Source organism: Quercus robur, chromosome 2 (assembly GCF_932294415.1).
Source record: "Quercus robur chromosome 2, dhQueRobu3.1, whole genome shotgun sequence".
Taxonomy (NCBI): Eukaryota; Viridiplantae; Streptophyta; class Magnoliopsida; order Fagales; family Fagaceae; genus Quercus; species Quercus robur.
Window position 1 is genome coordinate 54,401,509 of NC_065535.1, and position 25,073 is coordinate 54,426,581.

The 25,073-nt window shown below is 34.3% G+C and overlaps 2 protein-coding genes across 3 annotated transcripts; one reads left to right on the plus strand and one right to left on the minus strand.

Annotated features, from left to right (window-relative positions):
• The first annotated feature begins 9,821 nt into the window (after positions 1-9,821).
• LOC126714035 (WAT1-related protein At3g02690, chloroplastic) lies at positions 9,822-17,041 on the plus strand. Of its 2 annotated transcripts, XM_050414024.1 has the most exons (8): positions 9,822-10,537; positions 10,615-10,662; positions 11,033-11,107; positions 11,233-11,355; positions 14,020-14,169; positions 14,725-14,896; positions 16,078-16,138; positions 16,328-17,041. In XM_050414024.1, exons 1-8 carry the CDS (start codon positions 9,920-9,922, stop codon positions 16,428-16,430), a joined length of 1,350 nt encoding a protein of 449 aa, XP_050269981.1. In that variant the 5' UTR covers positions 9,822-9,919; the 3' UTR covers positions 16,431-17,041. The 2 variants fall into 2 exon arrangements, with proteins under 2 accessions (XP_050269981.1, XP_050269982.1); XM_050414025.1 differs by lacking the exon at positions 11,033-11,107 and having other exon boundaries at positions 9,823-10,537.
• A 344-nt stretch (positions 17,042-17,385) lies between these two features.
• On the minus strand, positions 17,386-20,618 carry LOC126714036 (uncharacterized protein At1g65710). The gene is made up of 2 exons (XM_050414026.1): positions 19,106-20,618; positions 17,386-18,690 (listed from the first exon to the last, which is right to left on the minus strand). The coding sequence occupies exons 1-2, from the start codon at positions 20,417-20,419 to the stop codon at positions 17,680-17,682; spliced, it is 2,325 nt and encodes a 774-aa protein (XP_050269983.1). The 5' UTR covers positions 20,420-20,618; the 3' UTR covers positions 17,386-17,679.
• Between the last annotated feature and the right edge of the window lie 4,455 nt (positions 20,619-25,073).

The following is a 25,073-nucleotide window of genomic DNA, read 5'->3' on the forward strand; positions in this document are numbered from 1 at the left end:
AAAAACTTTTTTAATCAATCTTTACAATATTCCAAGCTCTTTACTTTTATGTCATTTAAATTTCAGCTCTTTACTTTTAAGTCATTTAAATTTCTGCTATTTACTTTAATGCCATTTAATTTTCTGTACTTTATTTATTTTCTGCACTTTATTAGTATTGTTTCTTTATTTTCTCATTATTAAAGTTGCCATAAAGTAAATATGCTTGGGTAAAACATTTCTCCTACACACTATTCTAAGAAAATACTTTTTCAAAAATCTTTTCCCACCTCTTTCTTAAAAATGAAGTTTTTCAAATAAAAAGGGTCTTTTTAAAAAGAAAGGTTTTTCCCTTTTTCTTCTTAAGAGTTTTCAAAACAAAAACTTCTTTTTTTTTTTAAGAAATTTTTTCAAACCTGTTTTTTTTAGGGAAATCCGAAACCCATTTTAAAAAAAAAAATAAAGATTTTGCTAATGTGTGCCCTAAGGGTACACAATAATTTTCATTTTTGGAAAAAATTTTCTCGAGAATTGAAAAAGTATTAATAGCTTTTTCAATTCCCTAAAAAATGATTTTAAAATGGATAGCTTAATGTGTGCCCTAAGGGCACACATTAACCGGACCCAAAAAATAATAAAACTATTTTCAAAATATGAAAAGGGCTTATTTGGTAATGTTGTTCTAATAATGTTGTTTAAGTATTGTGGAAATATGTGTTAGTGAAAAAGTGTTGTGGAACCAAACAAGCCCTATGTTTTCTAAAAAGAATTGTTTTCAAAATGAATCTCGTTTGGTAAGAGATTTCTAATAACGATGTTTAAGTTTTGTGAAAAATATGTGTGGAATGAAAAAGTATGTAGAAATACGTGTTGTGGTGTTTAAACAACAGTTTTTATTGTTTAAACACCGTTACCAAACGGGACCCGCTTTCCAAAACTGTTTCCAAAATTAAAACTTGTTTTCTAAAAACCGTTTTCAATAATAAAAAAATCTGTTTTCTAAAAAACTGTTTAAAAAAAAAAAAAAAATCTGTTTTCAAAAAATGTTTGGAAAACAATTTTTTTTTTTTTTTTTTTTAAAATAAGGGGGAAAACCCAAAGCTAAAAAAATAAGTATAAATGTTTTCAAAGTTTTTCAAAAGAAAATGTTTTCAAAGTTTTTCAAAAGAAAATGTTTTCAAAGTTTTTTTCTACATACAAAAGTGTGTTTTCAAAAATGCTTTCTTCAAAAAGATACATGCTTTTCAAAACAAAATGTTTTCAAAAATACTTTTACCACGTTGATTTTGCCAAAAAAATGTTTTCTTCCATCCTTTAAAAGGAATAAAATATATCTTTTGAAAAAGTGTTTTTACCATGTTAAAAAAATGTTTGTTTTAGAGAATTTGTCTCCAAAACCTTTTTCCTTTTCTGACGAAAATTGTTTTTTTTTTTTTTTTTAAAAGAGGTTTCTAAGGAAATAGTTTCTTTTACCACATTGGGCTTTCCTAAAAATAAAAAACAAGAATTTTCTAAATAAAAAAAATTTCTCACAACTTTTCAAAAAAAAAAAAAAAAAAATCTTTTCTAAAAAAACTGTTCTAAAAAAAAAGCCTTTTCAAAATAATAAAAGTTAACGTTGTAACTTTTTTATGCACTTTAATTTCAAGCATTTTTTTTTTTTTAGAATTGTTGTTTGAGAATTTGTGTTCAAGGTTCATTCTTTTGAGTCTTTTAGCACTCTATAAGCTTACATTGTCCCTACTATTTCTTGGCATTAATGCGTTTTATTTGTCATCTTTTTGCGTGATAAAAAAAAAAAGAGAAAATGGTGGATAACAACAAGGTGCTATTCTTCAAACTTTTTTTTATTTTTTATTATTTTTAATGTTGTGATTTATTTTTGTATAGCATGTAGTACTCACATGCTAGCTATATAGTAAATAAATACTTACATGCTATTGTAAAATACACTTGTATGTTCTCTCACATGTTACTTATGTATATATCTCACATGTCTTGATTGTATATATCATTTGGAGTTAATATTCACATGTTAGCTATATGCACTACAAGAAAATGTATTTTTAGTGACGAAAAAATTCGTCACTAAAAGTCTTGTTTTTCGTCACTAATAACCTTTAGTGACGAAATTGGACTTTTAGTGACGAAATTCGTTTCTTCGCTGTAGCCCCGTCGCTAAAAGTCCTGGCGACGAAAAATTTCGTCACTAAAAGTCCGATTTATTTAAAAAAAAAAAAAAAAACTTTTAGCAACGAAAACGTTTCGTCGCTAAATGTTTTCCTCGCTAAAAACAGTATTTAGTGACGAAAATATTTCTTCACTAAAACAATTTCAGTTTATTAAATCATATTTAGTGACGAAATATTTCGTCACTAAAACTATTTTCGGGTACATTTAGTGACGAAAAAATTCGTCACTAAAACTATTTTTAAGAAATTTCAGACGTATATAGTGACGAAAATTTTCATCACTAAAACCATTTCTTACAAAATTCTGCTGCATTTAGTGACAAAATATTTCGTCACTAAAACAATTTTTTGTTGCCATATTTGTGACGAAAAATTTCGTCACTAAAACTTATTTTCTATTTTTATTATTTTCATGGTGTTGATATTAACCTGTAACTTGTCATTACATTATTAAAACCTCACATTTGATTAACAGATTTATTTCAACAACACATTTATAAAAAATCGATCCATACATTCCACAAGTTAAAATTAAAGTAAGTATCAAATTCAAACTCCTTTCATATAATAAGTGTTTGCAACACATACAATAATTGTTTGCAACAAATACAATAACTTAAGATGTTTTATAACAATACAAAAAATGTGGCATAATATAATTAGAACTAACGGAAGATGTCCTCATATGTCTTCAAGTAATGCCTAAAGGAAATCCCCTAAAGCCACCAATAAGAAATCTGCACAAATATAAATCTTTAGTCAAATATAATTCTACATAGTGCCAACATAAATTTCACTTCTATATCTTCAGTATCATAAACTAAAGATTGAATAACCTATCACGTGACAAAGATTGAATAACCTACAAGTATTGAAATCAAATAAAGTTATATTCATCACATCTAATCAACAATTCTCATTCACATTTGCAAGAATTGAAAAACACTCCCAATATGTATTTAAACCACCTTATAACACCATGCAAGCCACCTGCTTGCTCCAACACAACATACCACCACAAAACCAATCACAAGGATCACAAGTCTAGAGTACTTACAAGTATTGAAATCAAATAAAGTTATATTCATCACATCTAATCAACAATTCTCATTCACATTTGCAAGAATTGAAAAACACTCCCAATATATATTTAAACCACCTTATAACACCATGCAAGCCACCCGCTTGCTCCAACACAACATACCACCACAAAACCAATCATAAGCATCACAAGTCTAGAGTACTTACAAGTATTGAAATCAAATAAAGTTATATTCATCACATCTAATCAACAATACTCATTCACATTTGCAAGAATTGAAAAACACTCCCAATATGTATTTAAACCACCTTATAACACCATGCAAGCCACCCGCTTGCTCCAACACAACATACCACCATAAATCCAATTTCCAACATCACAAGTCTAGAGTTTTATATAGTTTTCAATTAAAATTTACTTACTTTGCTCAAGCTAAGCTTACAACTTTCAGAAAAAATCCAAACTTATTGCAAACAATGTGTATTTAGCCTGCAAAAGAAAAGTTAAACTTATAAGTACTTCAGTCTTTATAATGAATAGCTCTTACCAAAAAATAGATGGCCTTTACTTACCTACTTTATGAAATTGTACAACCTAATAGCTCTCTCTCTCTCTCTCTCTCTCTCTATATATATATATATATATATATGCCTTTAAGTTTTTCTTCATTAACCAAACAAGTTTAGTGAACAAATCCTTTAGTAGTATAAGCCATACATAACATTTCAGCTCCTAAACTTGTTAATCCACATTCGTTGACATCAAACATGTGATTGAACCCAACAGTATAAAATATGAAGCTTTTAGCAATACTATCATGCCTAAACAAAAGGAAAAGTAATAACAAGGGTTTCAGTTCATCCATACCACCGTTTAGTCAGAAACCAAAAATGCTCTAGAGTAAATTACCTGAGCTGGATAGACCTCTCCTCCTGTATCACGCTGGCTAGACCTATTCTCAACAAACTCATAGATTACTTCAATCTTAAAAATGATCCGCTCATAAATTACTACACAAACTCATAGCTTACGCATGTAATATAGGTAGTGCTTACACCAATCAGAAAAGTGATAAGGACAGCAGTCCAACCTACATTAGAAGCAACGCCCAAAGAAAATCTTTTGAGTGCTTACCATATTCAAAGAACACAACAGCACATTGGGCCTATCCAAGTAATTTATCACATTGGGCATAACAAACAGAGTTTATAATCCATAACCAAGATAGATGGGACAACTGCTATCATGTACTAAACTCTTTAAACTACTTAATAATAGACCCATAAGCAAACAATGAAAAAACCACAGAATTTATTAAAACTGTGAAATATCTCAACACTTAAACAATGTGCAAACCCATAAACCCCTTTATAAATCACAATAATCTACAGCTATAAATCCCCACATTAACATCCAATCTTCAAGTCAACTATAAATATTCATTTTATTAATGCATACTATAGTTGTATAAACAAGAAAACAAACAAAAATAGTTTTAAATATACTTTAACATACATTATATATCAACCTGCAAACCAAAACAGAACACAACAATGGTATGTACTCATAGGAAAACATACCATTGATTCCAATCCTTGTCTTCCCACCAGTCCTTGATCCTAAACAAATAAACATAAAAGTGAAAATGGAAGGGAAGGGAAGGTGAAAAGGAAAAAATTAAAAATTAAAAAAAAAAAAAAAAACCTTACCGATTCAGAACAAAGGCGATGGGGAAGGGAGGCGATGGCAAAGGAAGCAAATCAGCGGTGACGACTTCGAGGATCGTCACGAATGAGAATCGGTGTCGCGAATGGGAATCGGAATCGTCGAGGATCGTCGCCAATGGGTTTGGCGGCGTCGCAAATCGTCGGGCGGCGTCGCGAATGGGTTCGGCGGTGTCGCGAATGGGTTCGACGGGCGGCATCGCGAATGGGTTTGGCGGCGTTGTGAATGGGTTTGGTGAAGTCGCGAATGGGTTCGTCGGCGTCGCAAATGTGTTCGGCAGTGTCGCTAATGGGTTCGTCTGGCGGCGTAGCGAATGGGCTAGTCGGCATCGCCAATGTGTTCGTCGGCGTCGCCAATGTGTTCGGCGTTGGTGTATTTGGGAGGCTTATCAGCTTATGGTTCGTGACTGCTGAAATAAAGAAGAGAAGGGATAAAACGAAGAGGAGTAAGGGAAGTATATATAATCAGGTTTTTAGCGATGAAAATGTTCCGTTGCCAATGCCCTTTAAATTCGTCGCAAAATGTATCTCATTTTTAAGCTTTTAGTGACGAATTTAATTTTCGTCACTAAAAGTATGATTTAGCGACGAAATATGAATTTTGTCGCTAAATCATACTTTTAGCGACGAACTTAATTCGTCACTAAAAACCCCAGGCTTTGTATCACTTTTTAAGTTTTAGCGACGAATTTAAGTTTCGTCACTAAAGACCCAAGCTTTGTTATGATTTTAGCGACGAAATTCATATTTCATCGCTATATCATACTTTTAGTGACGAACTTAATTCGTCACTAAAAGGCCTAGGTTTTGTATCACTTTTTAAGTTTTTAGCGACGAATTTAAGTTTCATCACTAAAGACCCCGGCTTTGTTATGATTTTAGTGACGAAATTCATATTTCGTCGCTAAATCATACTTTTAGTGACGAAAATTAAATTCGTCACTAAAAACATATAAGTGCAAAACATTATTATTTTTAGTGACGAATATTTTTCGTCGCTAATTCTTCCTTATAGTGACGAAAGGATTTTCGTCGCTAATACTATCCACAACAATACCTACAGTGAAGAAATATTTCGTCACTAAAAGTTTCAACTTTTAGCGACGAAATATTTCGTCACTGTAGATTAATTAAACTAGCGTCAAAGTTTCCCTCCACTGGCGCCCATTTTTTAGATTACAATAGTGACGAAATTTAATTTTCGTCACTAAATGTTATAATTTTTTTTCATTATTAGTGACGAAATTCATATTTCGTCACTAAAGCTGTATTTTTAGCGACGAAAAATATTTCCTCACTAATTTTCATCGCTAAAAATACATTTTGTTGTGGTGATGGTAAATATTTAATCATACGTGTATATATGTACATTGTTTGCAAATAAAAAACTTTTTAAAAAAAATCAAAATACCAAGTATTCTATTTTTTTCATAAAAAGTTTATGTTTGAAATAAATTAAAATGAGGTACTATTTTCGGATAGGCGTTGTGGGGTACCTAATATCTTCTCCACATGTAACCAAACTTCCGAGTCTAAGATTTTTGGTTCAAAGACTTTTGGTTTACCTTAATTAATGAACCTTTAAAATTTGGTTTAGTTAATTAGGTAACTTAAAATAAAATTAGAAATCTAGGTGACCAATCACACCTAATACAAAACCAATGATTGGTGGTAGCTCCTAATATAAAAAGGACAAAGTTTAACAACAAAATTGGTTATATCTTAAGGTTACAATTTTACTCAATAAAATAAACATTACTATATATTTTGAAAATCTAACCGTTGAATTGCATATTCTTTATGCTCTTAATATACATGTCAAATTTTGTGTCAATTGGATCTTATTTACTATATGATCTAAACTATAAAAACTTGCAATTTAAATAATTTATTGATGACATAGCTATTGATATTTAATTTTTTAGAAAATTTTCAAGTATGAAGAATATAAAAAGAAGATATCATCTAATGATGAATTTGTCAAAATTCACCTCCAATAAAGATATTGAGCTTACAACTAATTTTATAACTAAATTTTGTCCCAAAAAAAATAAGAGAAAGTAACTCACATAAACACCCTATTCTAAACACATAAGAGTCAAGTGGCCAAGAATCAATGTGCCACACGAAACTGAAAATTTTCAATTTTTTTGGAACGTCCACAACTAGGGCCGTAAACGAGCCGAGCTTTGTCGAGTAGTGCATGTTCAAACTTAAACTTGGCTTGTCAAAAAAAATCAAAAGCTTGAGCTTGGCTTGAGCTTGTGACAAGCCTAAAAATAGTGTTTGAGTTTGAGCTTGTGGGAAAACCAAAAAGCTTGAGCTTGGTTTGGCTTGACTTGATTAATTAGTCAAGCCAAACTCAAGCTTAATATTAAGCCCAAGTCAAGTTTTTGAGCTTAAGATCTAAAAAAATTACATTATTAAATGCTTAAATCTCTAAAATTAAGAAAAAAGAAAAAGAAAAATAAAATAGTATACTCATTTTATCATACATCTAGTCTTACTTATGATTAGCCATTATTTAAATTAGTAATTTACATAATTAAATTCATTCATTTATCATTCCTTGTCTACAGCTTCAGTAATTGTTTAAAATACAATTTTTACATTCACGTTAGATGGTGAAAGACTAGAAAAATACTTGTTTGTAACTATTACGAATGAGAAAATACTACCATGTTTCATAACTTTACTTTAGATAATTGATAGAGAATGATCATATATGGCCTACTTAATTATTTATTTATTTTTAAATGTAACTATAGTTTAAAGTGGTTCTTGATCAGTTTAAAGGGAAGGAAAAAAAATTAAGGTAATATAAGTAGTGGTCTCATGTTGGCCATGTCATTATTAAGAGATGTGTAATGGGTATATTTAGTTAACATATATAAACTTATAAATGAGTCTATACTTAAATTGTTGTGTATCATGCCTAATAGCTCACGAGCTTGTTTGTGAACAAATTTTTTTGCTTGGGCTCGGCTTATTTATTAAGGCACAGTTTGGATCCACGTTTGCTGCGTTTTAAGTTTCTGCGTTTTCCCTTTTTTTTTTTTTTTTTTTTTTTTTTCACGCCTTTTCCCCCAACAAGCGATACTGTTCATATACGGTACATGAACAGTAGCCACAACTTTTGACCGGTCTTCCATGAATAGTGCATCTGTGCACTGTTCACGGACCCACAAATTTCATTTTTTATCAATTTTTTCATTAAAAATGGGTCCCACAGTGCTATTCACACATTTAAAAATTATTTTACTACAGTGTTTTCAGTTTTCAGTTTCAGCAAAATAAGTTCTATCCAAACAGACCCTAAACAAGCTTAAAATTAAGGCTTAAACTTGGTTTATTTATAAACAAACAAACATTAACAAACTTTTTATCAAGTCAAATCCAAATTATTCATGATTGGCTTAGTTCATTTAAAACCCTCTCCACAACTGTACCTAGGGATGGCCATACCCATTAGGTAATGGATATCCAACCCTACCCGATCCAAATGTTTCGGATAATACCCGATTCTTCATGGGTAGAGTTTAACCGAGTAGGGTATGGATATTACCCGAATTGTTCGGGTAGGGTATGGATATTATCCAAACCTGACCCGTAAAAAAAAAAAAAAAAAAAAAAAAAAAAACCAACATCTCTCATCGTCACTTCCCTTTCTCTGGCATTAAGATTAGAAGGGTTGTAATCACCTTGAGCATTTCCCATGACAGTCTCAGTGGCAAGATGAGAGAGGCCATCACCTTGAGCATTTCCCATCAAATCCTCGAGCAATTCGAGCTTCTGGGCAACCTCGGCCATGTCTGAAGCTTGAACTTGGTAACCCAACACAGCTAAGAGGTCGTCCATGCCACCATATTGTTGTACTTCCTCTTCCCAACACATCTTGGCTTTTCCAGTACTTGAGCTGCCAGTCACGGACGAGTCAAGCAAGGGTTGGAGATCTCGCCGAACAAAACCCTCATTGAGCTGCCAGTCACGGACGAGTCAAGCAAGGGTTGGAGATCTCGCCGATCAAAACCCTCATTGATCAAAACCCTCGTCGATCTCGCCGATCAAAACCCTCATTGATTAAAACCCTCGTCGATCTCCCCGATCTCGAAATCCGTCGACATCGCTCCATTCTCGTCTACTATCCCCATCCTTATCAACATGTCCATCTTCGGCGGCAGAGGAAGAGGCGACGGTGGCGGAGGAGGAGGAGGAGGAGATAACATCGCTCCATTCTCTCTCTATCACCCTGTTTGTTTCTCGAGAAACTGTGGGGGAAAAAAAAGAACAGATATATCATAAAGACTATGAGATGAGAATTAAGAGAAAGAGAGATGAATGTAAACGGTGCAAAAAAAAAGAAAAAAGAAGTTGCTGTATTTGGATTTATTTTTAATAATAATAATAAATTAAATGGGTTTCGGGTAGGGTATGGATATCCATGGATAATATATTCGGGTAAGATTCGGGTATGGATATTAATGGGTATTGATATTCGGGTATCCATAGGTAAACTTTTCGAGTAGGGTATGGGTATACCCAATCCATACCCTACCCATGACCATCCCTAACTGTACCCTCGTACTTACACAATTTTACCTGATCTAAAATGTTGGGTAATTTCTGGTCAAAAATGAAAAATATGTAAATTTGACACTTTTTTACCTCTGAATTTATTAAGCTGTATAACTGTAAACTGTTCCTGATAAAGATGATTTGATTAGAAGTTATAACTTACTAGTGCCACTTACCACTCACCCCTTTACCCAAAAAAGAAAAAAAACTTACCACTCACTCACTCGTCACCGAACGTTTCTGTCTCTCTTTCTGTGTGTTTGATTAGAAGTCATCAGCGGTCACCAGTGGTCGCCAGTTATCACTTACTAGTACCACTTACCTCTCACTCACTCGTCACCGAACGTTTCTGTCTCTCTTTCTGTGTGTTTGTGTGGTTCAGCGCATTTGATACAAGATATAGGAAAATGGGGTCATGGCGGTGGTCCTCCACCTCTGCCTTTTACCCCAGCTACTGCCGTTGTCATGCTCCTCTCTCCCTCCATAATTTTTCATTTTCAACACCTTCTTCTTCTTTCAAGATTTCTACTGGAATTAAGGCTAGGCTTCAGCTTCAACACTACAACAAAAAAACCACCACCAACAACAACGTCAAGAACAGGAAAAACTTCACTGGTTTCAGAGATATAATCGTCAGATGCACCAGCGACACATCCAACACCGACTTGGAAGAAAAACAGCAAGAACAAGAAGCTGTTGGTTTTGATTCCGTGAGTACAGGACAGGACAATAATAAAGTCGTTGCTATCTTAGCTGAAAATTCTAAAGAAGAAGAAGGAATATTAGAATTAGTATGGGAATGGGCAGTGCTAGTTTCGCCATTCTTCTTCTGGGGTACAGCTATGGTGGCCATGAAAGAAGTGATTCCAAAGTATGGCCCTTTCTTCGTTTCCGCCTTTCGTACCATCCCAGCTGGCTTTCTCTTGATCGCATTCGCGGCTTCGCGTGCTCGCCCCTTTCCTTCTGGACTCACCGCTTGGCTTTCCATCACTCTCTTCGCTCTTGTTGATGCCGCTTGTTTCCAGGTGATCACCTTTACTTAATTTGTTAATAAAATTTACTTGCTCTTAGTGATGACATATGGTAGTGATGGTGGACACAGGGCTTTCTTGCTGAAGGGTTACAGAAGACATCGGCTGGTTTGGGTAGCGTATGTTTTCCACAATTCACACTTAATTGTTGTTTCGTTGAATTTTTACTACATTTCTATTCATTTTGAGGTTGTCACTTTTATTACTCACACATACACACACCAAAGGTTGTAACTGTTAATATATCCAACTTTGGTCTTTTGTCCTGTAAATTATGGGTTAATAATCAATTCTTAGTTGCCAAGAGCCTTGTAGCTCAATTGACATTTCCTATGTATCCTTCCCTCCTCCATTGTAACTTTCGAAAAAAAAAAATCAACTTTTGATTTTTCTTTATTGTTATTACTGCTACTTTGCTATTTATTTTCAACTATCTTGTATTTTCATATCTAATTGTTTCACAACACGTCTTGGTAAGCATTTATATAGATATGGATTCAAACACTTTCTTCCAGGGGACCGATTACATGGATAAATTTTTTTTGGAAGAAAGCAATTCCTCAGGTGGTATAAATTAAAAGTTAAGAATATTTAAGGGACATAAATTTCCTTTCATTTACCAGTTTTGGTGAAAAATGAATATATAGGTTTTTTGTTTGCTTTGACCAACTACATTTTCCAAAATGCAGGTGATAATTGACTCTCAACCTTTAACAGTGGCTATACTTGCGTCTTTGTTATTTGGTGAGTCCATTGGGTTTGTTGGAGGTGCAGGGCTTGTACTTGGTGTCATAGGACTTTTACTCCTTGAGGTAAACATTGTTGTTCCTTCATGTAAATGCAAAATGCTTTTGAGTTTAGGTTTCTTTTTTCAATTTGTCTATTTTGGCTTCAAATATCTCCTTTAGTTGCAGACTACTCATAGGAGGAGTAGTGTTAAGCATTAGGAAACTCTAATTTAGGTAACTTTGGTGTGTTGTTGTTTGTGCTACATTGATCTTTTTGTACTTGGGGAGATACTTTTGTATTTTTTCTTTTCTTTTTTGGGAATGATGTTTTCCGTTTGTTGTTGGTATTTGTGAATTTGATTGATACTCTGTATGGTTTGCAACTCAAATTCATCTATTAACCGAATATCTCGTGACTATGAATTGCGGTTTATACCTGCTTTATTCTTAGTGCATATTTATTGGTTTGTTCATGATTTCAGGATAAGACATAATTTTTTTTTTTTAGGTTATAAAAGTCTCTAGTTGTTGGTAGTGATTCCTTGTTTTGGTCTGTAATTTATCAAGACTTACTGTACTATATGAGTATGTAATGGGGGTTTTGTCATGGAGTTTCCAAAGGCAGAGATTGTTAAGATTTATATCGGTAATATTGTTGACAATGTAATATGAAAAAAAGAGTTGCAATACTTGGTCATTTGTTGAGGAACAAGTAAAGGTTGTAACTGCTTGAAAAAGTACAATCTGCGAGAGCTCACTTGAGTAAACTCCTTTCTTGCTTGAACAAAATTGTAATGCTCACTCGAGCGAAACAACAACTCAACCCAAAAGTTTGTCTATCCCTCGCTCAAGAGAGAAAGTCCGACATTATTTTCCAAGTTCAGTTTGAAAAATAATCACAAAGATTATGAAGTTGCTGTGGTAATGTCAACAAGTTGTCTGCTGGGTCAGTAGAATTTAATCACAAAGATTTTATGAATTATTCTGTAAACTCCTTTGTTTATAGTGAATTTCCTTGTGGGGTACATTATTATTGGAGTGGTTTTTCCATTGAAGAATGACTTCTTTGGTTTTCCACTTTTACCAAATTGCAGTATACTTTGCTTTATTGCTTTACTATTACTATTATTGAATTTGGTAATTGAGATTGGATTGTTACTTGTACTTGAACTTAAATATAGATTTACTGAATTTTATTAGTTAAGTCACATTGTGGTCAAAATAGAAATTTCAAACACTTACATGATGTGTTTGAACTACTTTTGGAAGTTCAGTATACTTTTTCAAGGGTCTAACCAGGGGTAATGTTGGGCAGTGTCTAAAGTACCTAGTTCTTTATCAGTATTTCTCTGTTCCTACTGGCTTGCTCAAGGATGATTGATTAGTTGCACCGAAGAAGGGAAGCCTACAATTGGGATTTATGATTTTGTGTTTAAGCTAGAGGAGATGACCTTTCAAATTAAAGATATTTAACAGTGGGAATAACCATTCTTATAAATGATGTTCAGTTTACTACTTGTTAAACAAACTGTTATAAAGTTTGGAAATGGAAGTGTGATGCAGGGAAATATAATGGGCTGTAATATGAATTAGAACTAGATGGAATAAGAGTTCATCCGTAACTAACTCACATTTATCACATGCTAGAATACAATTGTAATGTATTAATGACATGCTATATTTAATATAGCACATGGCTTCTAATTCTAACAACTTTCTAAAATCTAGCAAGTGCATGTGCCACGTCACTCCTTGCCACATCACCACGCCATGTCAACATCTTCCATGTATTACATTTCACTCCTACATCAGTGTCTGTTGGAAGTGATTTATCAGTCTACTATGAAATTTGTGAGCTTAAGTGACATAGGTATTGTAGGGTAAGTTTATAGAGAACAGATGTATAGTGTTTGGTGGGCAAACTGAACCAAACATTGAGTACAACAATCAATGGTGGGGGAAGGAAAGGCTCAGCGAGTGTCAGACTTCCTATGGCAGGGGTTGGGTAAGGTTGTTGTGTGCAAGCTAATGAGCTGGATAGGGGGAAACAAAGCATGAAAGCTAATCAAGATCTTTTGGATTGATGTGAAACCTCACTTATCACAACATAGTGTCCGTTTGGGACAAGCTAAAAATTTCAGTTTATTTGCAATTTCAGCTTATTTTTGTTACTATTTATGGGTCCCACTGCATTTTTTGGTACTATTCAACTAACTTTTACCTTTATATACAGTACTTTTAACAAAATGTATCATGGTTTAAAATGCCAATGAATTAGCCAAGCAATGGAAACAATATCTAGATGTTGAGGCTTGATGTCTTGGTGGTGAGCAAACACTGGGTTATTGTTGGTACGAATAATTATTTGCTAACTAGACAGTGGGGTTGGTTTTCTCTTTGATATTCTCTCAAGGAGGTGAAGAGAGAATCAGATATGGCTTTCGTGAGGGTGTACTAAGCAGCCATTATTTTGATGTCTGCTGTGCAGCAGATCCACTCTTCCTTTTGTTCTGTAAATTAGATTGGGTCAAATTCCCTCCCCTTATTCCCTTGTCCAAGCAAAATGCTCAATGAAAGCACCCATCACTTCTCTTCACTTTTCACTTATCGTACATGCAATGTATCATACAAATTTTTGTCACACTTTTCTCTTAAAATAGTATAGAAGAGTTTCATAACTTTTATTTTCTAGAAATCTATTGACTTGCAATTTATTGCTTTAAAATGATGCTAAGCTTTGTTGTGCAGGTATCTGCAATTTCTTTTGATAGCAGTAACTTTACATTGTGGGGAAGTGGGGAGTGGTGGATGCTTCTTGCAGCTCAGAGCATGGCAATTGGCACAGTCATGGTCCGCTGGGTTTCCAAGTACTCTGATCCTATCATGGCAACTGGATGGGTAGGTTCTACCATCTCACTTAGTAATTCACTCATATCTTAATCTCTGATAGTTAATCCCAGCATTTTTTATAGCACCTTTGAAACTTTGATGGATCCTATTTGAGCATTCTTACCTTTAATAGTAAACAAGTTTAAAATTTTAACTCTGAACTTATTTTGTCTTTCAGTAAATACAAGCTGGTGTTAAAGATTATAAATTGACTTATTCTACTCCTGACTCAAGATGTTTTGGAGAACTTATGTTTTTCCTTTCTTTTTTCCCCCTATAAGTTTTTATATCATTGAGAGTTTTGATTTATACATGGTTAGCATCCTTTTTTATTCATTTATTTATTTTTAATTTAGATTTTGATGGGCTTTGTTTCTAACCTCTTTAATTTCTATATTGCATGTGACTCATGATTCTAATCATCAATTATAATCATAAATCTCATAATAAATTTGTGTTTGGGAAGTTGTAGCCTGTAGGATGTTCCAAGTTTTGGTTTAAATTCTCTGGAGAAAAAAAAAAAAATAGAGCTTCAACAGAGTAACACAAATTATTTTGTTGCAGCACATGGTTATTGGTGGCCTCCCTCTTGTGACATTCTCCATTCTTAATCATGATCCTGCTGTCACTGGGAGTCTAAAGGAGTTCACTGCTAATGATGTTTTGGCACTCCTGTATACTTCCATTTTTGGAAGTGCTGTAAGCTATGGTGTATTTTTCTATAATGCAACAAAAGGTTATCTCTAAATTTCTGTTTTAGTTTAATCTTCTCAACCTAATTTCATATTGAAACTTAGAATTCTACTTTTCATTACTATCTTTCCTTAATTTTGAGAACAAAGTTATTTTCTTCCCTTACGGTTTACATGTGCCCCACAACACCCCCCCCCCCCCCCAAAAAAAAAGTTATTTATTTATTTTTTCTCTTATGGTTTGTTTTTGACTGTTAGTTCCAAGTTGAATAGAAATTTGAAGTAGTTTGTTTGTATAAATTTTTTTTTTTATTGGTGTAGCCAAACTATTTATCTAGTGGAGTACAGAAGATAATAGCTATTGAATACTTGATTGTAACATTACTCTTTTATATACAAACAATTTATTTTACAACTTTAATGATTTGGCAAATAAATCTACCTATTTAAAATAGGTTCATGGCAGAATGAGTGTTAAGGTTTGTACAATGTTTCACATTTAAGAATCAGAAAATCAGAGGTTAAGATTTACACTGGTACTTTACATCTGTGAAGGTTAAAACTGTCATTGTTTATGATAAGAGTATGTAGAATGAGATGCATTTTATTATCACTCAAATGCATAAAATTATCTTATTTCCTAAGATTATTTTGTAAATATGAATTACTTCCCTATCTTTTGCTTCTTGATTAACATCAAGCCTACCTAGTTTCAATGCTTATGGCTATGAGCATAAACTACTTAGCCCATTAGGGGTGAATACCCCTAAATACCCGATAACTGGTTCTAGTGGGTAGGGTCAATTGTCGTAGGTTTTGTTAGTGAGGCGAGTCCAAAGGCTCTTCTTTAAGGACCCCTACGTTATCCAAAAAAGGGCTTCAATGGTAATCAACCAAAACTTGTATCAATAACATCCATTTTTTTGGAAATTTTACATGGTAACGAAGTTTATTTTGAGTTGTACATAACTTCCTGCACTTCTGATGAGTGTACTTTGTCCACCTTTGTCTCAAGCTTTTTTTACATATCATAGTGGGATAAAAGTTATCTGTGCAAAATATTAATAAAAACTGCAAGCAATTTTATCATTTTCCCCCTTTTTTGTTTTTATCTATTTAATAATTATCAGCTGATGTTTAGTCTCTTGTGTTCACATTACACTTATCTAAATTTGATTTTGAGCTCCTAGTTGGGAATTGATATGAACTTGCTAATGTATTTCAGGTAGCCTGACAAAGCTGAGCTCCCTTACCTTTCTAACCCCAATGTTTGCTTCAATTTTTGGGTAAGGTCATCCAACTGTATGGAAGATGAACCTGTAATGCTATCAAATTTTTATCTAATGCAAAGTGAACCACACCAGCAATTGATTACCAGTGATTTTTTTTTTTTTTTTTTTTTCCCATTTTCTTATTGGTATTTTGTAATTAGCTTTCTAAAAAAAAATTTGTGCTCTATTTGTTTGTAATTCCAGGTTTATATATCTTGGTGAGACCTTCTCACCCTTGCAACTAGTTGGGGCTGTTGTTACTTTGGTTGCAATATACATGGTTAACTATAGGAATGTTGTGGAATGAAGCATTCCTATGATCAATATGGGTCGATTTAAGATTTAAATGAAAGGAATGCAATGCTCATCTGAATGCTGTGGAATGAAGCATATGATCAATATGGGCTGATTTGACATTTGAACGAAAGGAAAGAAATGCTCGTTTGAAGGCTACCTCTTGATCCTCATGACTTGGTTTGGAGATGTTTGTAGTATGTATGAACATAAACTTGGATACATATTAGAATGAATCAATAAACCATTCAAGTAGTAATGCAAACCTGTAAATATGGTTCCCAATTCTTGTCAATTTCTAAGCTTTAGTGAGGATTTAAAAGGTTGGAGCTATTATCTCAGAGCTATGGTATCATGGTAGATTGCTTGTGGAAAGCCCATGTCAGCCCCAAGCCCTAATTAGGGATTAGTTATTTCCAGTTTTGTTTTTCTGGAGAAGGATCAAGGTATAATATGCGCTTGATGTTATTTGTGACAGAAACCAGTATTGAAAATCATTGTGTCCAAAATGGCTCAAGTCTTTTGTATTGATTTGGTGTATGATGTCGATTGGAACTAAAATACATTTTGAGATTGTTCAACAGTATTGAAATTTTAATGTGAATTTACTATTTTTCAATTTTAGAGGCATGCCATGATTGCACACAATGTGGCTCAAAACCATTTGACTCTCGCAGCTTTATAGCATTCCTTTTTTAGTGAAAAGAAATTTTACATATTTATAGTACCTGGTCAGGGACAGGGACAGCTAAAGAAATTTTACATTTTAGTGTGCGTTTAGAACACATGGAAAACTTGCTAAAACAATGATAGGTTTTGTGCATTGTTTACGGGATACGCAAGTATTTTTTTTTTTTAAAAAAAAACAACTTCAAAACTAGATTTTACGGTACTATTTACACATTTAAAAATTATTTTGCTCTATAATGTTTTCAATTTTTAGCAATAAACAATATCCAAACAGACCCTTAAACAACAAAACCGAGTTTTTTGATGTCAGCTATAACTGCAAAACCAAGTTATGATTTGATTGAGCATGAAATTTTCACTAAAACAATATGAACAGAGATAAATCTGTTATGGATGGAAGAATGACTTTAAAAAGTTACAAATGAAGAAAAAAGAAGAAAAAAAAATGAAATTACAACTTTGGTTCAGGTGCAGGAATTTGGTTGCAAGTTTGCAACCCCAAACAGAAACTGGAGAATCCTCATCTCAAATCAAAGGTACAACCAAATTGAAAAGTCATTCATTATTTATATTTATGTGGATGCAGCAGCTGCAACAACAGGAGTTGAGTGCAGGCCTCTACTGGTGCCAAGCCGGCCACGCCCAATCCCACCACTCCGCTGTTGATCACAATCACTCTTCTTCCCACTCAATCTCTTTCTGGTTTCATTCATATTGCGGCCTGGTTCAGATAACCCACTTCCCTCAAAACCCAGTGGACTCTTTTGATCTTCCTCTCTGGTGTTTAATCCTGAAGTCCAGCAATCAGTGGAATCAGCTGAATTGGGTTCCCAGGATGAAGAAGATAAGCCCCAATGCTGTTGTTGACCACCAGCAACAAAACTGTTGCTGCCTGAGGATTCTTGGTCTTCCATATCTGCCGCACCAACTAATGCACCACCTCTCCTCACTGTTACATACTTGTGAAAGCTTGGCTCCGTTACATCATCTGTGACAGCTACCTCAGATTCTACAACAAAAGGGTCTTTGGTATCTGCTACTCTCTTCCCAACAAGAGTGGCACCCAAAGCAACATTGTAGGCTTCCCTGTTAGATTGATATGTTGGACTTTTCCTGTCCTCAGAGAAAGCACAGGATAAATTAGAACTTGTAGTGGAGTTAAGGTCAGCAACTGCTTCCAAGATGGAGCAGGCTTTGGTGACACAAGCTGGGAGAGAAACTGAAGGTGTGTTGCTTTTCTGGTGGAAATTTTGGATGTCTTCAAGCAACAGTGCAGCGTAGGATGATGTAGGATTCAACAAAGTTTCAGAATTCAAGTCTAGGTCTCGGGATCTCCTGCCAGACCTGCTTCTTGTTATTGCCTGGGGTTTCAGGTTTTCAGCACCTGAGGCCACCACAGTTTTAATGGTGACATGACCGGTGGCTGATGGTTGTTGATCTCTAGCCTCTTCCACCAGCTGTTCCTTCTGTATGCAATTTACAGTCACAACCTGGTTGTCCAGTGCCCCTCTGTTGCTCGTTTTGTTTTTAGTCCCATGAACAGCTCTGTTGTTGCTACTGTTTATTATCTCAGCATTTGGTTTCTGCATTGGAGAATGAAGGTGTTTTTATTGATACATTTGACACCTCAGAGCAGGAGATCAATATTGTTTAGCTAACAAATGCAAAATGAGGAGATCGATACTGATCTGGTTCATATTGATAAATTATCAGTTATCCCAAAGCTTATGGTTAATCGTTTAACCATAAGTTTAGTACTCCCCCCCTCACATTTAGGCAATAGTTCTATGCTGAATTGGTTCATACTGAAAAATTGCCTATTATTCCAAAAGTTTAAGCTATTAGGAAATATTGAATTTAATCATTTATCCATGATTCTAACAGATTCATCATAGGACTGAATTGATTCACACTGAAAAAAGGTTTTTAGGCCATAAATTGACGAAACAGGCACGAATGCATAAGACATCAGATAGAGTAGGAAAGATAAGTAATTACCTGATTCAGAACAATCCCTTCTTCAGTCTCTCTTTTGTTTCTATTTTGCACCTTGCTGTTGTTGTTGGGTGGCTGTGGATATGCGAGGGAGTTGGTATCAATCTCACTCAATGGGTTTCTTCTGTAAGGAGAGTGTTCTGCTTTCCTGGAGGAGCTTCGGCTAAGAGATGGCTGCTGATTGTCATTGGAAATCTTACCATTTGCTCTTGCTGGGGACTGAGATCGAGGAGATGCAGCACCCCTTGAAGCTGCCATCGCAGCATCGCTTCCAGCATTCCTCCTGACTGAAATCCTCTTGACAGAAGTTCCTGTTGCAGATTCACCAGCAGGAGCAGCATTGTTGCTCTTATCCATCACCAAGGATGAAACAGTAGCAGGGACTGAAACCATCTTTCCAGGCCTATTAGTACCATTACCAGAAGTGTGAGCTGCACCGACAGTGGTAGTACTAGCAGGAGTGGATGTCTCAGATGATCGTCTACCCGGGGATCGACTCACTCGCCTCTCTCTGCTGCTGGATCTCTGTTGCTGGTCTTTTTCCCTTTCTCTGCTGGGTGTTCTTCTCCTCCCTTGAGAAGAAGAAGATGGCCGCGATGATTGGCGGTGGCGTTGACGGTGGTGGTTTCTTCTTTCGTCCTCTAAACACAAGTCGTCAATGACATTGGCTTTCTTTTGGACATCATCAACAGCAGCAACAACTTCGTTCTCACATCGGTCAAAGTCGTAACTCCTCTTCGAACCCGAGTACTTTCTACCACGGTCAGCAGAAGCAGAAGCTGATGAGGAAGCAGCCTTGCCGGAAGAGCTTCGGCTAAGCCTACCACACTGAATAAGAATGGCATCCACCTCTTCTTTTGTGCAGCTCGATGTCCTCACACCCACACCAATTGATGCTGCTGCTGCTCCGGTTGCAACCTTGTTAGCCATTGATTCAGGTACCACTTCATTAGAAGTAGTAGTAGAAGCAACGCAGTCTTGTTGAGGAGGAGGTGGGCTTCGAGTATTTCGATCTCTATCATCATGACTCTTCCGGTGCTTGATGACAAAAATCTCTTTCTTCACTACTCCGCTTTCATATTCTTCCACTTGTTGATCTTCTTGCACAATCTTCTTCTCCTTCTTTAGCTTCATTTTCAGCTCGGAATTTTCAACTTTAGCTTTGTGGGTATTGTCATTATTACAACGTGTGTCATTACTCAAATGGGTAACGTCTGGATCTGTCTTTGGTGTTGAAGCAACACCAACAACAGCAGAAGGACAAGAAGAAGATGAAGAAGAAGAAGACTCTTTCTTCTTACTGAAACAAGTACCCATGATGTTTTGTGGTGTGGCCCCAACCTAGCCTAAGGAGACACAACTGATGTGTTTGTTTGTAAAAGAAATGTTAGGAACAATGGCACGGAGATTTGAATTATTGTGGTGGCAATGGTCTATTAAGGGATAAGAGAAGAGAGGTGGGTACTTGGTACAGTTTCCGAGAACAATTTCAAAATGTTTGGGATTTGATTTAATTAAAGGGAGAGAGAAAGAGAGAGAGAGAGAGATATTCAAATTTTGATAAATGAGCGGGCTGGTAATGTGTGAAAGAAAAGAGCCGTTAGAGAGAGAGAAGAGAGCCGTTGGATCATTCAGATGCAGTAAGTATCACGTTTTTTGTCCCTACTGTTGTACTGATGGCCACCCCCACTAACTCTACCTTTATTCCCCAATTTTTTAAGTCAATTGAATTATTTATTTATAATTACAATTCGATTCTCGAATCTTTGGTCTTTCTTAATTAGCTTTTCTTTACTACTTACTACTTACTACAATACTTTAAAAAAAAAAAAAAAATCTTTTTCCTTTTTTCCGTTTGGTAATGCTATCATTATTTTACAATTCAAATTGCTACAAGTCTATAGCGGCTAACTAAGGTTGAATCCCTTCAAAAAAAAAAACCCTAATTTGAATCCTCAGATTGGTATTTTGTTTTCTAAAAGAAAGCAGTGAAAAAAAATATGCTAAAATCTGATAAGATGAAACCCAATGCATTCAGTTCCCCCAAGCAACAGTACTCTCAGAAGGGCCAGATTGAACACTGATGGCTCCGTGGTGGAGAGGTTTGGCTGAGTCAGTCAAGTGGATTGACTAGCTGGGTTCTATTTAATTTAACATCTCTTTTTTTATTTATGTTTTCCTTTAAACAAATGGCTAGATTCATAGCACCCTTTCGGTAAAATAAACAAAAAACTTCCTGGCTGTTTTATCTTCCAGGCAAAAACCATGGGAAGTGGGAAAACTTCCTCCACAACGGAAATTTATTTAATACTTTTGGAGCATTGTTCCCTCCTCTAATATGAGGAGTGAGTCACACACATGGGAGTACACAATAACTTTTTCTTTACCACCACAGCTTGTCATGTAACTGTTCACATGAACATATGTGAGCCTGTTAAAAATTGCACATGCTTTGCCAAATAGCATAATTTTAAGAATAATTTAAGAAAAAAACATTGAGTCAAAGTTATTTAGTTATGTTGTATTTTTTTTTTTATTTTTTTTTTTTTGGAACTTGAATTTGTCAAACTCAAGTTCTAAGCATTATGGCAATCTGATCAAACATGATGCTTTGAACTCGAGTTTTACTTGAAACTCAAGTTTGACAAACTCGAAATCCAAAAAAGTGTTACATAACTAAATAGGGTTGGTTAGGTGCTATTTAGCAAATTTTTCCTAAAAATTGTGATCATTGGGCATAGATAGTTAGAGCATTCACATCAGGAAATTCTATCATATCCTATTTTACCATCTCAAAAAGCCATTTTATCAATTATACAATACCATTTTACAATACTCTAGTATCCCAAATTTTATTTTACAATACAACACATTAAAATAATATTTCTACACAATAAAATAAAATATCCAAAACCCAAATAATTACAAAAACCCAAAACCCAAATCACCTCTGCAACCACCTGCTACTACAACCACCACGAAGAACATACCCAAACTGATTTTTATCTCCAAAACTTAGTACCCAAACTGATTTTTATCAGTTGAAAACCAAAGTCATCTTCAAGCACCAAAAAAAAAAAAAAAAATCAAACTCAAAATCACGGCAACCCACAAAATCAAAATCAAAATCAAACCAAACCCACCTCTTCCTTAAATCATCGGTCACAGCACATGCGCGCGTGCACACACACACACACACACACACAAACCACAGAACCTAGAACTCCAAACCCATCAATCCACCATGATCCTCAGTCCTAGAGCCACCGCAACCCACCATGACCCACCACGATCCACACCGATTTAAAACCCAACCAACGCAATCGGACTTGAGAGACCTACAACCCACGACCCACACCGAACTTGAGAGAGCCACGACCCACGACCCACACCGGACTTGATGCACCCATGAACCGTGACGGAGCCATGATCCACGGAGAAGATGAGAAGCTTAGCATTGGCAACGATGGCGAGAGAGAGATGGGATGAGAGAGAAGAGAGAGGCTTGGTGTGAAAGAGTTTCAGTGATGGAGAGAGAGAGAGAGATGAGAAACGGTGGAGAGAGAACACCTGCTTTTTACATATAAAACATTAATATATCTTTACAATTTAGCTACAGTGCGATTCTACATTTAGAATCGCAAGAATCGCACTATAGCACAATTGCAAATTTTTTTGCAATAGTTAGATTTTACAAGTTCTAATGGAGTGGGGATTTTAGGCCTTAATGCTTATGCTTACATTTGGCATTTGGGCTGTGGATGCTCTTAAGGGAATCAGCTTTTCCTTTACCCAATTTTAAAAAATAAGAAGTTGAAATAGGTCAAATCGGTTTTAATAGAACTGATTTTGAGTTTTAAAAAATGTGATATCATTATGATGTAAGATAGATCTCAAATTTTAAAAAGATAATAATAAAAAATGTTGAAATGGTCTTATTAAGATTGATTGATGTTTCGGTTTAATGATAAAAAGCTATTATCAGAAGTGGACGCCATCACGCCATAAATTGAAACTCTCTTAAAAGAAAAAAAAGATTTAATATTTTTTTTAAAGGAAAATGTTAACTCATACTTTAAGAGTAATGGTTATTGAACCATTTTAAGAAAGTATTTATTGAAAAAAAAAAATTAATATTTTGATAGCCTTTTCTATTTCTCATAAAAAAAATAGTATCAAATTTTTTTAAAAATAGATTATTAATAATTGCCTTAAGAACACCTATTAACTATATATATGTGTGGCCGAAACCGGTCTTGCAAGACCTATTTCAAGATTGTTAAAAAAAGTTGAAACTATACTAAATTGTTTCCACTTTCCAAGGTCAATGTGTGCTGGGCAGTTTAAAATGACCTCAATTACTTTAAGATTAAAAATGTCAAAAAAGGGGTAAAAGAAGTTAAAGCAACTTTTTATGATTGAAGTGTTTTTAGAATCCTAGGAATATTAGGGCACCGCAAAGCGCTACAAATGAAACAAATAAAGTTTAAAACTCCTACAATAAAAAATAAATAAATAAAAATTTTCTCTTAGACATTTTCTCAAAAAAAAAAAATTATTATTATTATTATTATTATTATTATTATTATTATTATCATAGAAATTAGCTCTTCCAAGTCAATGGTTGATTATACAAATTCTGGTTATGAATATTTAAGCATACTAAAATCGTCAATGAGAAAGCTAGTAAAAAAATAACTTTTTTTTTTTTTTTTGAGAAACTAGTAAAAAAATAACTTGATTACTGAAATTGACGATAGGAAAGTTGATTTTAGTATTAAAAAAAATTATTAGACAACTCAACATACAAAGTACTTTTAGAGTCTGATTTAACACACCCTGCATGGAAGGCATCTGTGCTTGCATTCGTGCAAGTTTCATGGGATGTTTTGTTGATCTCTCCATAAATACTCTAATTTCTTTTCAAGCAAATTTATATTTCTCTTCTTCTCTCTCTCTCTTTTTTTTTTATTTTTTTATTTTTTTATTTTTACTTTCAACCTTTTTCGTAAGATATCTTTTCAACAAACACCAAGTTTGCATAATTTGGGGACCTCCATGCAAAAAATTATGAGGTTTAGTTGATATCCATTTCGGAGGCACATATTTTACAACCACTTTTCAATCAAGCACAACTTCCTTGTGGATCTAATTCAAGTATTATATTATATTTTGGGTAAATTGAAAATTACAACCTAAAATTTGGGATTGTTTGAATTTTACACCTTAAAATTTTAGAATTTAGAATTTAACCCTTAGAGTTTGGGAATGTTTGGATATTATATTTGACATTTTAGAATTTGAATTTTACCTCCTAAATTTTAAATATATTTGGAATTTATTCCATAAAGTTTAGAAGTGTTTAGACTTTACACTTTAAAGTTTCAGAATTTTGGGGTGTAAAATCCAAACATTCCAAATTTTGGGAGTAAAATCCAAATTCTGAAACGTTAATGTGTAAAACTCAATTACGCCTAAACTTCAGGGGGTAAAATTCAAATTCTGAAATTTTAGAGTGTAAAATCTAACACTCCTAAATTTTATGGTGTAATTGCAATTTACCCTTATATTTTATTCTTTCAAGCATGGCCTAAGCCTATGTGACATATTGGGGAACTTCAAATAATTAATTCATTTTAAAAAGAATGCAGGGATCTGGAAAATCAAAAATCAAAATAATTAATTTTGAGTCAAACCCATATTACATTCTCAAACCAAAATGAACATTTAATGTCCACTAAGATAGCTGTGTTGATATCATTTTGGTCTCCCCTGAAACTCTAGTATAAGATAAATTTTGATGGAGCTATTTTTGTAAAAGATAATTGTGCGTGTTAATTTGGGGTAGTCATAAGGAATGATGCAGGTTTGGTTATAGTTTTACTGTCTCAATGGATATCTCTACCCTTCACGGTCATTGAGGTTGAGACTTTGGCAGTAAGGAGAGCACTCGAAATGCCTATGGTTATGG